The following is a 17,699-nucleotide window of genomic DNA, read 5'->3' on the forward strand; positions in this document are numbered from 1 at the left end:
CCCTCAGACACTGCGATTTTTAAGGTTCCTCATTGTTAAAGTTAATACATATGAGAACAAGTTTGCAAATATTGTAGCATTTTAAGTGTTTATGTGTAATATATTAAGGCTCTATGCTTTTACTATTCATCCATAAATGAATTGTAACATTCATCCATAAATGAATTGTAACCCTGTATATAACATGATTTGTAGATATCATGCAAAGGCTAATTGGGAGTCTTTTATGAATGCAGGGCTAACGTCAAATCATCCTAATGGACCGCGATGGCATTCATAGCATGAGGGAGCATTGAGATTCCATCCTAAGAGGTTAATCAGCTGCCTGTTCTCCCACAGCCAGCTTAAGAGTCTAGCTCTTGGCCGGGCGCGGTGCCTCAAGCCTGTAATCCCAGCACTTTGGGAGGCCGAGACGGGTGGATCACGAGGTCAGGAGATCGAGACCATCCTGGCTAACACGGTGAAACCCCGTCTCTACTAAAAACTACAAAAAAACACTAGCCGGGCGAGGTGGCGGCGCCTGTAGTCCCAGCTACCTGGGAGGCTGAGGCAGGAGAATGGCGTGAACCCGGGAGGCGGAGCTTGCAGTGAGCTGAGATCTGGCCACTGCACTCTAGCCTGGGCGACAGAGCGAGACTCCGTCTCAAAAAAAAAAAAAAGTCTAGCTCTTTCTCCTTGGTTGTAATTTTTGACCCCCTAAATTAAAACCTAGAGATGCTCCTTAAATATGGCAGAGGGAAGCCTCTTTCCAAACGAGTTCCAGAAAGAATGCTGTAAGGGTGGGTTGTGTTCTAGGTGGCTGAACAGTGAAAGCTGAATGAGCCATTCAGCTTTCCAAGCTCCTAGAATAACTGAGCGCTGTGGAATAATTGTTAAAAGTTTTGCTGAGGAATTGATGTTTGAGGAAGACAGTTAAGTCAGTGTTTTATTAAGAACCGTGTTCTCAGTTGGATGTAGCAGAGCTGCTTGGGGATGGGGAAAAGGGAGGGAGCTTCAGCAGGTGCACTTCAGGTGCCTGCCGTAGCACCGACAAGTTCCAGTGCCATTTTATCAGTTGGGCCTAAGACTGTGCTGCATACACAAATGTCATTACCATATTTTTCTAAAATCATTTGTCTAAGGAAATGTTATCCGTCCTTTCAAAGCTTCATGTATGAGTTAGAACATCACAGCACAGTATATTCCCCGTAGTTTAATTCATAATAGTCAGAACAACAGAAATGTTTATCAGTGGATAAACAGATAAATACATTGTGGTATACTCATACGATGGGGTAATGCTCAGCAATAAAAAGGAATGAACTGTGAGTACATCTGAAGAGCATGCATGCATTCTCAGGCATTATGTTGAGTAAAAACATTCCCAAACAAAAGACCGTATACTGTTACGACTCCATTTATAATGACGTTCTAAGGGCAAAACTAAGCTATAGTGATAGATGCTTTGGGTGGGAGAATGAAGAGGCATAAAGAACCTCTTTGAGTGACGCATACATTCTATTTTTAATTGGTTGTGGCTCCATTGACGTTTCCATTTGTCAAAACCCATCAAATCATACACTTGAAATCTGTACATGTTACTCGATGTAAAGTATCTGTCAATTAAAAGAATGAGAAAGAGGAACAATAAACCTGGAGTATTTTTACCCATTAGGAAAACCTTCAGACTATGGTAGTTTAATATCATATCTTCAAACATTAGGTATGGGCTGATTTAAGAAATGTTTGTATGAAGATGATTTATGTATTTTCTGCAAGAGCCTTTTGCAGGGGTATTGTCAGTCATGGTATTCAGTGTCCCTGTGCAGATCTGCAGAAGGCATTTCCAGTATCTCCCTTGATTAATTGCTATGTTTCTTCTTCAAAAATGATAGTAAGTGCACAGTTTATCAAATTTCTTTTTTGTTCTTTCACGTCTGCTCTAAATTCATCGTTTCATGAATGCTGCTATCCTTAGCACACTTACCCAGGCCCCAGATTTTTTCTTTGATTCTATACTTAGCACAAGCATGCCCTGCTGCCTTCCAGGCAGCTCCACCTAGAAAAGTAACCTAGTCCCCCAGTGCTTCCTGGAAACGTTTTCCCTGTTGCAGAATGGGTTTGGGAATGTTTTCAGCCTAACGTGTGAGACTCCTGCTCTCAGGGTTCAGTCTAAGTTATTCCACGGGCTTCAACGTTTGACCTTGGTGGACAAACCTCCTTTCCATCCCCTGTTGAAAATAGCCACAATGAGAAAGCCGATGCTGTCATCCCTTACATTTTATGATGCTTACTTTCTAATTCTATATAGATGCCATGCTAAATATCGCCCTACCTTTAGAGTGTGTGCAGCCTTCGTGTAGAAAAAGGACGATTTTGTTTTCTGATTCGAGTTTACTTTTCACCTCAACTTCATAATGAATGTGCGGTTCTATGGCTTTTCTTATGCCTGTAGAAAACTGAAATGAGTTGCCACTGCATTTGTGTGGAAGCATGGCTGAAAGAGGCCAGTGAATCATCTTGAATTTATGATTCTTCCCCAGGTAACCTGTAACTGCTCGTGATTCCCGTTGTGAAAGCCCATTTAAAGGCAGTCGAGACGGGCGGATCACGAGGTCAGGAGATCGAGACCATCCTGGCTAACACGGTGAAACCTCGTCTCTACTAAAAAAATACAAAAAAAAACTAGCCGGGCGAGGTGGCGGGCGCCTGTAGTCCCAGCTACTGGGAGGCTGAGGCAGGAGAATGGTGTAAACCCGGGAGGCGGAGCTTGCAGTGAGCTGAGATCCGGCCACTGCACTCCAGCCCAGGGGACAGAGCCAGACTCCGTCTCAAAAAAAAAAAAAGGCAGTCGAGTTACATCTAATCAGTGAAAGACCACATCTGTCATTTTTAAGTAACTCCAAAACACTCTTTTAAAAAAAAAAAAAAAAATACGTGTAAGAGTATATGTACTTCTATACAATAATAAAGCAGTTTGATAATTTGCCCAACTTTTTTAGGAAAAAAGTTTTCATTTCTGGGGCTAAATTTTTTTCTTCTATGGATGTGCTTTTAAATCTGGTTCTTACACTATGGCAACAAGATCTTTAGAATATGTCTCCATTTTTCATTCTTGTGTTTGTGAAACAGTGAGGACATACAATTTTATGTCTCAGTTTTTGACTTGGTCTTGGGGAAATCTGCTTTGTTTCCATACTGTGATTGTTTCCATATTGTTACCATCAGCAATTGCATTCCCAGTGGCCGTTTGTCACTCAATTTTACATGCACTTTGTTTCAGAAAGAGAAAACATGCTTTCCAAATTGAATTCATGGCATTTAAAGGGCGAAGTTTTTAACTTTTTAAGAGAACCCATGCAAAACGATCAGTTTCCATCGTTTCACATACCGCCAATAACAAGAGATTCAACATGTTCTTGGTGTGACTCAATCATCCGTCTGCAGTTTCATTGTGGTCACCAATCTTCATGGGTTCGGGGCTGTGCTTTGATTCTGCCTCCAGTGAAATATTTTATACATTTTCTGGACTTCAAAAAGTAGATATTAGAAAATTCAATTGGAAGTAAATTTGTGCTTTCCAAATGTATGACCACATTTAAATATAATTTTATTTCAAAACAATTTACTACCTATATATCGCGGTATTTTCTATTCTTGCTAAAGTCACTGTGGCAAGTGAGTTTGTAACTCATTGTTATTCAAGCCAGTTATTGTTTATGTGTTTAAAAGTCCTAAGATATCAAAGTATAGATGTTGTAAATCCTTTTACCTAAAGACTCCATTCATGTTTTTCTAACTATTCTATTAATGCCTTCTGTAACAAAAAAAAAACAATTCTGAATCATGCTTTGTATTTAGTTGTTGCTTGAGTCTCCATTAAACCAGAGGAAGTCCCATTTTTGTGCCTCATAACCTTGACACTTTTGAAAAAAGTACAGGCCTGTGATTTTGTAGAAAGGTCTTGAATTTGAGTTTGATTGTTTTCTTTAATGATTGAATTCAGGCTCTCTATTTTTGGCTCTAAGATTATAGCATTGATGCTGTGTGATTCTCACCGCATCCCATCAGGTGACGTGTGACATCAATTTGTCATGTCACTGGTGATGTTAACTTTGATTACTTGAATAAGGCAATATTTGCTGGGTTTCTGCAGTATGAGGTTACTATTTTCTCCTTCAAAATTAATAAGCATTTTATTGGAAGAGATTTTGAACTTACATAAATATACTCTGTTTCATTCAATTTTATCCACTAGTTTTAGCATTCATTTTTGTTCCTTCTCAATTATTTTTAAGTGATTATCAAATTGCAATTTCTAATTCTGCCATCCCTCTACACTTATAAGTTAGTTTTCTGTTGTAAGGAAAAGCTTCCCTTCTCCCTATTCATTTATTCACTCATTTATTTATATCACTGTGAGTTCCTATTTTATTAAATGAGAAAAATGTACCACTATCATTATTCATTTGGTGATCAGATTATTTCAGTTTAAGTTATGGGAGGCCCCAGCTAGCTGACTTCCAAACACCCCTGTCATTCTTTGAACACATCTTTACTTTCTGGGGTAACAAGATTTTCCAGGTTCATCTTGTATTTTATGCCTCAGCCTGGATTCAACAATTTCTTTGAGAAACCCTGTTTCATGGAGTTTAGGAGTCAAGATCTGGACACTTGGTGTGTTCTGTGCGACTGGATGTTGGTGCTGCCAGATGCTCTCAAGAAACGGAGCCACGAAATATGTCTAGGTATATACACACATGTGTATTTTAAAACATGCACACATACATATTTACTTCTATATTTATTTCTGTATTATCTATCAATGAAAAACCATGAAGTCACACTGATATATGCAATTCTAATTAAATTCTAAGCACTGTAGGACTTATTTTAGCTTTCCTCCTTTTCAGATTTGTAACTCTGTTTCCAGGCGGTGAAATACATGTCTCCTATTGGCCTTAATCCAATCATTTATTTGATCAGTCTACCTGAGTGCAGTATCCTTCTGTTTCCTCTCTTGGCCACATGTCTCATGCAGGCCACCGTGATTAATTCTTGCTTCCATATCCACTAAACCATTGGCCTTTGGTGTAAATTCCTTCTCATTGTCTGTCTGTCTGTCTCTCTCTCTGTCTACACACATACATACCCACGCCCACACACACCCACACACCCACCCACACACACACACACACACACACACACACACACACTGGCTTACCACATGGGTGAAATATAATCATAAACTAATCTGATACAAATTAAATGGACAGTATCTTCAATTAGTGAACAAGTTAAAGACCATAGCGATAAAAATGACTATTCTTCCTTCTTTTAAGATGAAATTCCTCTTCAAATAATGACAATATTTAAATATAAGTTAATTCTTTCTTATTAAAAGTCATCTACCTGATTACCTGCAATACGTTTTCCTAATACTGAAAATTCATTGATGGGTTTTCAATTTTTGAAAGGATAAATTTAAAGCTACTGGTTTTTCACAAAGGCAATTTCCTTTTTCCATTAAAATATCTGAAAGCACAAGAGATTCACGTGATGCAAGGAAGATAAAAACCCTATCAACAAATAATACAAAGTTTTGCAAGGTGTTTGCATAAGGCAAATGATATTATGCAAATGCCTAAGCCAAACCTCTACATCAGCAGAGAACACTGTGTATATATTTGCTGGAAAATGTATTGAAATGCACAGAGGTGCTAGACAACACATGGAATTGCCATATTGTTGTCAGAATCTGAGGTACGGCGTTGTAAGGAGTTTGCTTGCAGGCTATGGCTTTACTATTTCTCTGTGATTAGTTGTTTCTCAGTGCCTACATTGCTCTACTCTGTGAGCCAATATTTGCATTTACATTACAGACCACAGCGTGAAGGATGTTTCTTATTAGCGAAGCATCTCTTTGATTCTTCATTGCTCTGTAGCTCGTATCATGATTACAAGGAAGTTGAAGCTCCACGACTGACACACCACAATGTATTTATGAGCCCTTCTTCTTTTGTGTTTACTTTTCAAGATTGTTTATGAAATCGATGGCCCAGGAGAGATAGGGCATCCTAAATGCTGTAGGACCACAATTAATGTGAGAAGTGTAATTGTTGACTGGGCTCTTAAAAGCTACTCTCTGCCAATACACCTCAGTCTCTGCTCCTAGTCCCAGACTTGCATTTAGCTTTCAGACATTCTAGCAATTAGACCATGGAGATTTTATATACCTAACAGGTCAACTCATTAATTCAACGAGTGTAATAGATCCTTGGCATGTTTGGATTGAAATTTTGGACAGATAGCAAGTGCTCTCAAGTAGATTTTGCTTTAGGACAAATTTGAATCCATCAGGCTGTGTGTGCGGTTTGTGTGTGGAGCCTGTTGCTTACTGGTGAGTCTGCCCAGCGGACCCTGGAGCCTGCTGCTCAGCATAGTGACATTGTTTGCTTCTGGTAATTGTGGTAACAGTTACATGGGAAAGGACATGCTTAGTGGTATTCTCAAGTTTCAGGATTCACAGAGCTTTTCTGTCACTTGTTAAGGTCAATGGTCCAAAACTGTAACACTTCATCTAATTCCAACAGTGTTTGGAACCGGTGGATTACAGTTGTAATTGTTGCTAAATTGGGATGTTGCCTTCTAGTTAGTGATTAGGCATTTGTTCTTTCCTCCCTCCCTCCCTTCCTTCCTTCTTTCCTTCCTTCCTTCTCTTTCTTTCTTTTTTTTATTTAATATGGCTGTTGATCTGTAATCTATGATTTTATATTCCAAAGAATCTTTTATCATCAGTCTTCCTCCCTCATTTATTCAAGACAATGTTTTCTTTATGCTGTAATCAATCTTTAGTGTGTGTGTGAGTGTATGTGTGTATGTATGTGTGCGTGTGTGTGTATATATATATATATATATTCTGAAGAATCATGTATATTCTTTTATGTTTGTTCAGTGTTTTCATCTCTGCTCTTGTTTGGTGCTTACTTTGGTTTCTATTTTTATAACCGTATTTAATTCCAGCATTAGTTAGCTGGGTTGTCATAGTGTAACAAGAGTCAGAAAGACCTGGGCTGAAAATCAGCTCTGAAAACCACTGTCTATGTCTCTGTATATCTAAAACCAGGTGATAAGAGTACCTATTTCAATGGTTTATTCTATGTATTGAAAGAAATAACAGTATAGTGCACATCCCAAACCAGTTGTACAGTTAAAAAAAAGTTAGAATACAAATTCTGGAAGTGCTAAGATTTTCACTAATGTTCACAAGCACTTACTACAGTCCCTGGCACACAGGAAGCACTCAATAAATACCTCAGTGGTTGCTCTTCTTAGGCTACTATAGCCCTCCCCTCAATGCTTTGCAGATGAAAGATAAAAGAAATATCTATAAAGTACATAATAAAAGATTTGACATAGAGTATTTCATTTTGCTAGAAATATATTTGCAGGAGCTTGTCATTCTGGTCAGTGATTGGTTTAGATAGTGTTCTTGAGTAAACATCATCAGAAAGGCTAACAGTCTTTTGTTTCATCCTTCTCAGGCATCCTATTTTCATTGGTGGTGATGCTGTATGTCATCTGGGTCCAGGCAGTGGCTGACATGGAAAGCTACCGAAACATGAAAATGAAGGACTGCCTGGATTTCACCCCTTCTGTTCTCTATGGCTGGTCATTTTTCCTGGCCCCAGCTGGGATATTTTTTTCTTTGCTAGCTGGATTACTATTTCTAGTTGTTGGACGGCATATTCAGATACATCACTAAATCAACTTGTTGCCACGAGTATTTTCTTGAGAGATTTTAAAACAGGGAATACTTTTGTTTCCATTTTGTTTCATTGATCCCAGCATAAAATTAGTAGATACAACTTTTTAGTTGCTATTCAAATTAATCATTTTACTAAGATTTTCTTCAATAAGAAGGTCCTAGAATCTCTCCAGACACCAGCAAGCCTCCATCTTGTTTAAGTGCTGTCAAGGACCTAGGTCTTTAGGGAATAGGTAAACAGGTCTCCCTTTCGTTTAACATGTTAGAGTTCATGAGGTCACAAAGGCTTAATACCATGACATGGGGAAAATCTAGATAGATTTGGCTTAAAGCCTCCTTGGCATTCACTTCTGCTAATTAAAAAAAAAAAAAAATCTTTGAAGAATAATTAAGAATGGGCAAGGTTGTCAGAAAATTTATTTCGTTTCTTCTCCACACGCATGATATCCACATACACATTCACTGGCTCTTGTGAGCTAATGAATTTAAAAATAGACAGCAGTTGTTCTCATTAGTGGGAGCCATGTACTCACCAGTTAAAATGGGCCACAACAAACAAGACTGAGAGCATGTACTTATCTTGCTTTTTCACCAACAGTGGTTTGGTTACCTAGTTTTATTCACTTAATTGTGCATGCTTACATAAACTTTAAACTACATATAAAACTAACTAGCCTGCATACCAAATTATATATAATCTAGATTGATTTTTTATGAACTTAAAGTGAGTCCATTGTATAATGTAATATTGTTTAAAATACATAAAAACCAAGCATGTCAACTTGGTCCATAATTCTATTTGATATTTTAAAATTCTCATTTAAAAATTATATTGCTAACGTTCAGCATGTGAAAATTTATTGATAAAATGTGATTTTAATATTCTTTAGCTATAAACTTTCAAGATACTTCTATATGTGGGTTATAATAGCCCTGCTTTATTAAAGACCATAAAATATTAACTTTCCCCAAGATGTTATGGGTTCCAGTTCTTCTGATCATTTGATTCCTTTAATTACTGTCCCTCAATGTCTTCATCTTTACAATAGGTATATTAACATTTACAGATCGACTGTTTCACCTCCTAGAAGAAACTTTATGTGGGGAAAGATAATTCTGTATTATTCAGTAGCATAGAGTTTTTGTATATCAAAGATGTTCATTTAGCACTAACGTTGATTGAAATCAGATCCATCTGAGATGCCTAGCTTGTATTTGCATTCTGGAAGCTTCTATCGCAGGGGAGCTCGGCAGGGTATGTGAGCTTTGTTGGAGGTGCGGTGTTTCATTCTGCAGCTGTTGTGAGGACAGACAGGCATGGCCTACAGGCAAAAAAAGTCACTACCTAGAAGATGCTCTGGGATAGAGGAGCTGCCCCTTTTCAGCAGCTCCTCCAGTGCCGTGGGAGAGGTGATCCCGGTCTTCTCTGTACATCTTGTGCTTTTCCATTAAGACTTGTTCCAGTGGGAAGGAGCTTTGGAAAAATTGCAGAGGTCTGAATCATGAGGGCATTTTCATGACAGGACTTGCCAATAATAATAATAATAATAATAATAATAAAGCTCCAGGGGTCTAACTGGTTTCTCAAGTCATTTCAATACTATCATAAACGTTTTTGTGGTACTTTCCTTTGTCTTTCACTGTTTTGTTTTTATATTGCTTCATTTGCTTCTTTGCTTTTGGCTTGGTTATTAGAAAAAATAATTATGAGGCCTGCTCTGCACTTTGACTGTGATGTTAAGTTATGGCATGCCATTAAGTTTTCCAGACGATGCTGGATGTATCTGATTAATTCATGTCATCTGTAAATACAATTCTTTTTTGTAGTACTTTGGAATGGAGCCTTTTTCTGGTGTACTGTATGCCATTTAAGTTTCACATACAAGCTGCTTTCAGCAAAGGCTTGAATATTTATAAATTTCAGATGGTTATCCTCACTTTATAGTACACTTATGTGGCTACCATATATTTTTCATATGACAATTGGCTGCATAGCTGATGTGTATGACACTTTTACACAGATTTGCACTTTGGAAGTATTTTATAGTTGTAATTCATCAATCAAATAAATTTCTAGCACATTTCTTGATCAGTTTACCAGCAACCCTCTGAAGGAACGAACGTGAGTTGTGATTGCTATGTCAATGAGTGAAATATACTTTAAAATGGCAGAGATATATAGTACATTATTGTAGCAACCTTATATCTGATTTGAGATACTGTGTTGCCAGACATCCATGTTATGTTTATTTCTCTATTGGTTGTATTTATTAATTTTTAGAAGCCTTTAAACTGTGTTAGAATCTTTTTGAAAAGTGTTGATTTTGCATCATAAAGTTTCACTTTAACAAATAGGATATCTTTTCAGTTACACTTTTAGAAAGAGTGAATAAAAAGGGCAGTGAGTTATGCTCTTGGACTTGGTGAAAGCTATCATCTCTCCATATTGTGTTTGTTCAGCTGGTTTAATTCACTCAGGTGGATGATTGCATATACATTGGAACTGGCTGGAGAGACCGTACAGAGAAATTTAATGATCATGTACAATTTGAGGGTTCCTGGTAGGGCTTTCTAAAAAAGTAATATCAAGTGTGTTGTTAGTGTTCATTTGGTCATTTTTATTACTAATCTATAAATATATTTATTAAATTTGAAGATTAAATGGAATTATAAAGGAACATATTGGAGGAAGTGTCACTGTTGGTAATTCTTCATCTATTAATTTATCCGTCTATCATCAATATATATGGGTGCATGTCTCTGTATATTTGTGTGTATGTAAGTGTGCATGTGTATTATACATTTGGGTAGAAACAGATAAATTGAATGGTATAAATCAATACATTTGAGCTAAGCAAATTTTAAAAAATCAGTTTTCTCTGGGGAACAGCAATCTATTATTGTTGTTTCCCTGAGTGCCACTTTAACTGTTTCACTCAACGGATGGTGGTTTATTCATTCAACATGTAATTTGATTTCTGTTTTATTAAAAGTAACCACGTTGGACTTACAAAGAGACTTAGAATGTCAGAGGTGTATAGGCAAATATTGGATACCAGTAAAATTAGCTGAATGTAAGTCTGAAGATCGGTGGAATTGTGAGAAAGACCAATGGTGATGGGGTTACATTGAAGGAAATATAAGATGAGCTAAATCAAAACCAGATTTGATTTTTGTGGGACTCCACCAGAAATGGAAACTCATGAGCAATAGATGAAACAGAAAACTAAATTTTTATTGATTGTATGAAGGAGTTCAGCATATGGAGACATTTCCTCCGTGATGATCAAGGGTAGATGGAGAAATTCCAATCAGAATGTAGGATGACAATACCTTAGATATGTTAAAAACCAAGGAGGATAGGGATATACTATCTTTCGTATTATAATAAGCATAAAGTTAGCAAAGGGACATTTAATGTGGTTAGCAGGGAAGACAGGAAAGAAAGAAAGGAAAACATCCAGTTACAGATTATAATTTCTGAACTAACCCCCCAGAGCAAGCGTTAGGGGCTCTGTCTGCAGATCAGTGAGACAAACCTGGACTAGCCTGTGAGAGTGGGATGTATCAGGGACAGCAAGTCTGGAACGACAGTGGAGACACCCTAAGAGACCCACTCAGCTTTTTGAAAGATCATCCCTCCTGCCCATAGGGTTCAGCTATGACTGAAAAATTGAAGGGGCAATTGGACAGTTGAACTTTATAAATGATCCACTTCCAGATGTAAGGAATCATATGATATATCTAATAATTCTATTTAATCCTATCTATCTATCATCTATCTATATATAAGTTATACAGTTAACTTGATCTCTATATAGATAGATACTCTCTATGTCTGTACATTGTCTATATAAGTAACTAAATTAGAACAATTTGGATTCTTCAAATGATGATGGTTTTCCTAGTTCACTCAAATGACAGGATGGTTTACCTTGGGCTTATGAAATAGGCATGGTTGAAGTAATTGATATCCTGCACAGATTCTGCATATTTTGCAGATAATTTAGGGAAGGAGAGGGCTCACTGGGATAAAATAAGTGCACATGCAGCAAAGATTTTAATATTCTCATTCTTCTGGATGTCTAGAAATTACAGTGACATAATTCACTGAAAATATAGGATAGTTCTCTTTTTATATGACAATTCACTTTTTCTTTTCTTAGCACTTTTTCCCATTAATTCTAAAGAGAGACTGCCACTGTTAAAAAATTCACCAATGCTTGCACATAGTATTGATGTTAAAAACTACCTAAATGAATAGATATTTAAACACCATAGACTACAAAAGAATGATGTGTAAAGAATAATGCTTATTGCCTCATGTTTTGGTCTAGCATATATAAAGAATATTGATGTATTGTTTTCATCCCCCGAAAATTCAAGGGAAATTTTTCTCAAAAAATTTTGCAGGTATGTGTAACTATCTGAAAGATATGTGAAGTAGAAAGTTGGATTAACATGTCTGTGCGTACCTATAACCACATACCTGGGCATGTATCTGTATATATATGTCTGTGGTATGCATGTATATGTATATATGGATTTGGATAAAACTGTATACATATGTTTGTGTGTACACATATAGAACTGTATACACACATGCCTATATACGTCTGATTGCACAGGCATGCACACATATGTACACATAATGTATGTGTATGTATGGAAAAATATTTTATATGCTGTAGTGTATACATGAATGCATAGAAGAAACGCTTACATTATATTATATGTGCATATACACACATCCAAATATTTGTCTCAGGCATTCCCAAACTCTTAAGTTTTGCTGGAAAGGAGGGCGTATTTTATCTTTCTGCTATTGCATGCTTGTTGCAGTGGTGAGTGAGGATGGGGGCAAACAATAAGTGCTGCCATGGCCTTCTCTTGCTTGGATCCAGAGCATATGTGGTGTTGCATATGCAATGAGCTAGTCATGTTTTCCCTGTAAATGCCAGTGGCCATGATTGTGTCTTTGAACATGTTCCGCACACCACCTGGCAATCAATAACTGTCAATAAGTATTTATTTAATAGTTATAAACCTTTTTGGGCAAAATGATTTCTTTCTAAAGCCGTGTGTCTTGGTTGGCTTATTCTTTTAATCCTCTTGCAGAAGATTATACTGATTGGTTCCCTGTCAACCCCTTATTTCAGTCCCCTGAAGGGAGGCTCCTAGGGTGTTGTGTGGAAGGTGATGAGCCTGTGTCTGGAGAGGTGACTTCAAATCCTTGATTTTAAACTTGCCACTTACCAAATCATTCTCCTGCACTTGGACTCAGTTTCTTCATCTGAGACGCTCACTAGTTTATTGAACAAACAGCAGTTGCGTACATGCCACTTGTCACAAATGGCACTCGATGTTAGATACATATTACTGAACAAAATAGACAATGTCTTTTTATTCTTCGAACTAAGATTCAAGCAAGGGATACAGAGAACAGACAAGTGAGAAAAATAACTTTGACTTTATCAATTGTGATAAATCCTCTAGGGAAAAATGCGTAACAGACTAATGAGAGGTGAAACCATGCTTGTTGGATAGTAGAGAAATTCTTTCTAAGGCAAAAATTCTGACTATTCCAACACACAAAATACGTAAAGGGGCTAACTGGGTAAAAAGTGGAAACAAAAGGATTTCAGGGAGAAGGGAGCAAGTGGAAGAAAAGGCCTGAAAACGGAAAAGAACTTGACATGTTCTAGAAATGGCAAGGCAGCTTGTGTGCCTGGCCATTGAGGCAGGGAGCTTTGTGGTGAAGTTGGAGAAGCAGGAAGGGCCCAATTATTCCAAGCCCTTGCGTTGTCATAGTATATTTTGAGAGAAAAGTTGAAAGGACTTGCTGTGAATTAGATAGAGATTGAGGACAAGGAAGAACCAAGAATGACTTCAGATTTCTAGCTTAAGCAGATGGTTGGATGGAAAAGGCAGGAGGAGAACAGGCTTGAGGGAGAGAGGCATCCATGGTTCATGTTCCTGGTGTCCTGTTTGAGGTGCCTGTGACATGTCCACGTTCCAACCCTGGTAAAGAGTTGGATTTCTCAAAGTCCTACAGTGGCCACAGGGTGCTGTAGAAGCTGACCCCTTTGCTTACTTCTCCAACCTCATGTACTACTTTTCCCCACACTCACTCTGTGCCTCAGACACACCAAGGTGCATCCTGACTCAACGCCCTTGAACATAATGTATAGTCCGCATTATGTTGTCATAATCGAAATCTTTAAAATTAGGCAACTATGACCTGCCTGATTGCACACAGTGATTGATATAGTTTGAGTATTTGTCCCCACATCTCATGTTGAATTACAATCCCCAATGTTGGAGGCGGAGCTTTGTGGGAGGTGTTTGGGTCGTGAGGGTGGATAGCTTGGTGCTATCCTTGCCGTACTGAGTTCTCACAAGTTGTCATTGATTAAGTGTATGACACGTCCTCCCCCACTCTCTCTTGCTCCCGTTCAGCCATGTAACATGCCTGCTCCCTCTTTGCCTTCTGCCATTAGTAAAAGTTCCCTGAGTCCTCCCTAGAAGCTGAGCAGATGCCAGTGCCATGCTTCCTTTGCAGCTTACAGAACCATGAGCTAATTAAATCTCTTTTCTTTATAAATTACACAGTATCAGGTATTTCTTTATAGCAGGGCAAGAGTGGCCTCATACAGTGGCCCCGACTCAGTCTCTCATCTCCTTTAGGTCTTTGTTCAAAAGTTACCTTCTCAGGAAAACATCCCCTGACCATCCTATTTAAAAATAGAGGCCGAGGCGGGCGGCTCATGAGGTCAGGAGATCGAGACCATCCTTGCTAACACAGTGAAACCCCATCTCTACTCAAAATACAAAAAATTAGCTGGGCGTGGTGATGGGCACCTGTAGGCCCAGCTACTCGGGAGGCTGAGGCAGGAGAATGGCCTGAACCCGGGAGGCAGAGCTTGCAGTGAACCGAGATTGCTCCACTGCACTCCAGCCTGGGCGACAGAAGCAGACTCCGTCTCAAACAAAACAAAACAAAACAAAAAACACTTAAGATGAATGTTTGAGGAGATGGATGCCCCTATTGCCCTGATATGATAATTGCACATTGTATACAGTCATCAGAACATCACATATACACCAAAAATGTGTGCAACTATTATATGTCAATACATTTTTAAAAACAGTTAGATTCGGCAGTTAGCTCAGAGGAGCAATGTGGGCCTGGAGGTGCACACTGGGGAGTCACAACATGTAAAGCCATGGCAAAGATGAGACCCCTAAGGAGGAGAGCTACAGAGGTTGATCCTCTGTGCACTAGAGAACCAAACAGGAGAGGATACGTGGAAGATGGAGCCTGCGGAGAGGCCAGAAATAGACAATGAAGAATTAATGGGAAATGTGATATCGAGGAAACCCAGAAGGAGGATGTTTCGAGAAGTGACTGAGTTTTTTCTTTCCCAGTGGTGCTGAGGGGATGAGTAGTAGGACAAGGGAAAAAGGTGACCTTTGGAGATGGAAGCGTGGAGGTGGTGGGTGATGGTGACTGCAGAAGTTTTGGTATGGGGTGGGAATGGAAGCCAGATGTGATTGATTTAAAGAGTTAACGGGAGGTAAGAGGGTGGAAAAGGCTGTTGTGCAACTTCTGAAAGCCGACTATCCTTGAAGCGGAGCAGAGCCATGGAAATGGGTAGAAGAGAACGTGGGATCAAAAGAAAGCATTCTGAAGACCTGGGCAAACAAGGGCAAGTGTGTGTACTTTGAAAATTATTTTGTACAAAGAAGTTGATGGTGTGAAGAGGACCATGAAAAAAGTGGAGTGTGGAGCCTGCCAGCGTATGTGTGGAGAGACGATGGTGTCTGCCCCTCCTCAAAGTAAACACCCAGAATGTAGAAAGCACTCAGTACATTCAATTTGATGGAAAAAAAGAAAGAAAGAAAGAAGAAGAAGAAGAAGGAGCAAAACCAACCAACCAAACAAAATCCCTGTTGTTCATTTATTATGTACTAGTTCCAGCATCAGGTGTTGGGGTCGCCTTTTACAAGCCAAGTGCAATAGTATTCACTGCTCATCCTCAAAGCACAATAATAAGATCCCCAAGAGTCAACACAGTTGAGAGGTAGGTCTTTTAGCCTTGCGAGCGGTAATAGAAGATGACAGCATCTCAGTGTGTCAGGATGTTAGTGTGTATCTCGAAGGTTCCATCTTGCTAGTGAAATTAAATGTTCTCCTGACTTGATTCTCTAGATAAGTATTTGAGAAGGAAATTTAATTTCTTATTGATTTCTGATGGCATGTGGTTTTTAATATTTTAGAAAAAATGTGAAGTGTATTTCAATAGCATGTTTTGCACACTAGATTACAGAGTTCTTCCTTTTTGTTTTTTGAGACAGAGTCTTGCTCTGTCGACCGGGCTGGAGTGCCATGGCATGATCTCGGCTGACTGCAACCTCTGCCTCCCAGGTTCAAGCGATTCTCCTGCCTCAGCCTCCCAAGTAGCTGGGATTACAGGTGCCTGCCACCAAGCCCAGCTAATTTTTTGTATTTGTAGTAGAGATGGGGTTTCACTATGTTGACCAGGCTGGTCTCAAACTCCTGACCTCGTGATCTGCCCTCCTTGGCCTCCCAAAGTGCTGGGATTACAGGCGCGAGCCCCTGCACCCAGCCAGTTTTCTCCTTCTTAAACAGTTCCATTCACTGAGAGAAAATAGCACTCAAGGAGATATGCTTAGGTTAACTTTTAAATGAGATATGTAAACCCATTCAAATGAGGCCTCAGAAAGTGAAGAAATGTCACTCAATAGCACATTCTCAACATTAGTTTAGTTTTGTTCCTACCTAGAAAAATCCCAGCGACTGTCCAAAAGCCATCCACTGGTTTAATGGAATACTCAGCTTTCTGTCTAAGGCCAATCAAAAGGCATATCAGATTATTGCACTAGAACATTGGACTTTTTACACATCATTGAAGTTGTCCATTCTTGAGCAAGAAAAATACTTTAAGATAAAAGGAAAGTGCAGCTTATGAAAGACGGGTGATGAAATAAAAGATTCAGAAAGGGGGTTTTACAAATGGACTCCATTTGGATTCTGAATAATTCTTGTACTGAATTTTTTCTTAATAAAAGCAGGAGATTTGATTCTTAAGAGGTGATGTGGGAGAAGAGTTGTTTTTACCACTCTCTACACCTGGCTCAGCTGACTACATCACAGTAAGTGACTGTGTCTTATGCTGACAGATACTGTGGTTTTTGACGGATCTTCAGCATCTTCACTAGTTTGTAATATTTAATACTTCTACCTGTCCTCAGTGATTGTTTGTGGAGAGCAACATTTTGACATGGTTTAGATTTGTGTCCCTGCCTAAATCTCATGTCGATTCCTAATCCCCAGTGTTGGAGGAGGAGTCTGGTGGGAGGTGTTTGGACCATGCGAGTGGACTTCCTCTTTGCTGTTCTCATGATAGTGAGTTCTCCCAAGATTTGGTTGTTTAAAACTGTGAAGCACCTTCCCCTTCTCTCTCTTCTTCTCTGGCCATGTAAGATGAACCTGCTGGCCAGGCGTGGTGGCTCACGCCAGTAATCCCAGCACTTTGGGAGGCCGAGGTGGATGGATCACGAGGTCAGGAGAGTGAGACCATCCTGGCCAACATAGTTAAACCCTGTCTCTACTAAAAAAAAAAAAAAAAAATTAAAAAAATTAGCCAGGCATGGTGGTAGCGTGCATTTGTAGTTCCAGCTATTCAGGAGGCTGAGGCAGGGGAATCACTTGAACCTGGGAGGTGGAGGTTGCAGTGAGCTGAGATCACACCACTGCACTCCAGCCTGGTGACAGAGCGAGACTCCGTCTCAAAAAAAAAAAGAAAAAAAGTTGTGTCTACTTCACCTTCACCTTCTGCCGTGATTGAAAGTTTCCTGAGGCTTCCTTAGCCATGCTTCCTATACGGCATGAGGAACTGTGAGCCAGCGAATCCTCTGTTCTTTATCA

The 17,699-nt window shown here is 39.0% G+C and overlaps 1 protein-coding gene across 3 annotated transcripts in view; it reads left to right on the plus strand.

Moving 5' to 3' along the window:
• The window catches only part of TMEM182 (transmembrane protein 182), an 89,402-nt gene extending 78,226 nt beyond the window's left edge, over nt 1-11,176 (plus strand). For all 3 annotated transcript variants that reach the window (XM_011956619.1, XM_011956617.1, XM_011956616.1), the window contains one exon: nt 7,524-11,176. In XM_011956619.1, the coding sequence (XP_011812009.1) occupies nt 7,524-7,744 (221 nt within the window). In that variant the 3' untranslated portion in view covers nt 7,745-11,176. The remainder of the gene's footprint in view (nt 1-7,523) is intronic.
• Nucleotides 11,177-17,699: the final 6,523 nt, after the last annotated feature.

This window comes from Colobus angolensis, unplaced genomic scaffold (genome assembly GCF_000951035.1).
Source record: "Colobus angolensis palliatus isolate OR3802 unplaced genomic scaffold, Cang.pa_1.0 Scaffold42, whole genome shotgun sequence".
In the NCBI taxonomy this organism is placed as follows: domain Eukaryota; kingdom Metazoa; phylum Chordata; class Mammalia; order Primates; family Cercopithecidae; genus Colobus; species Colobus angolensis.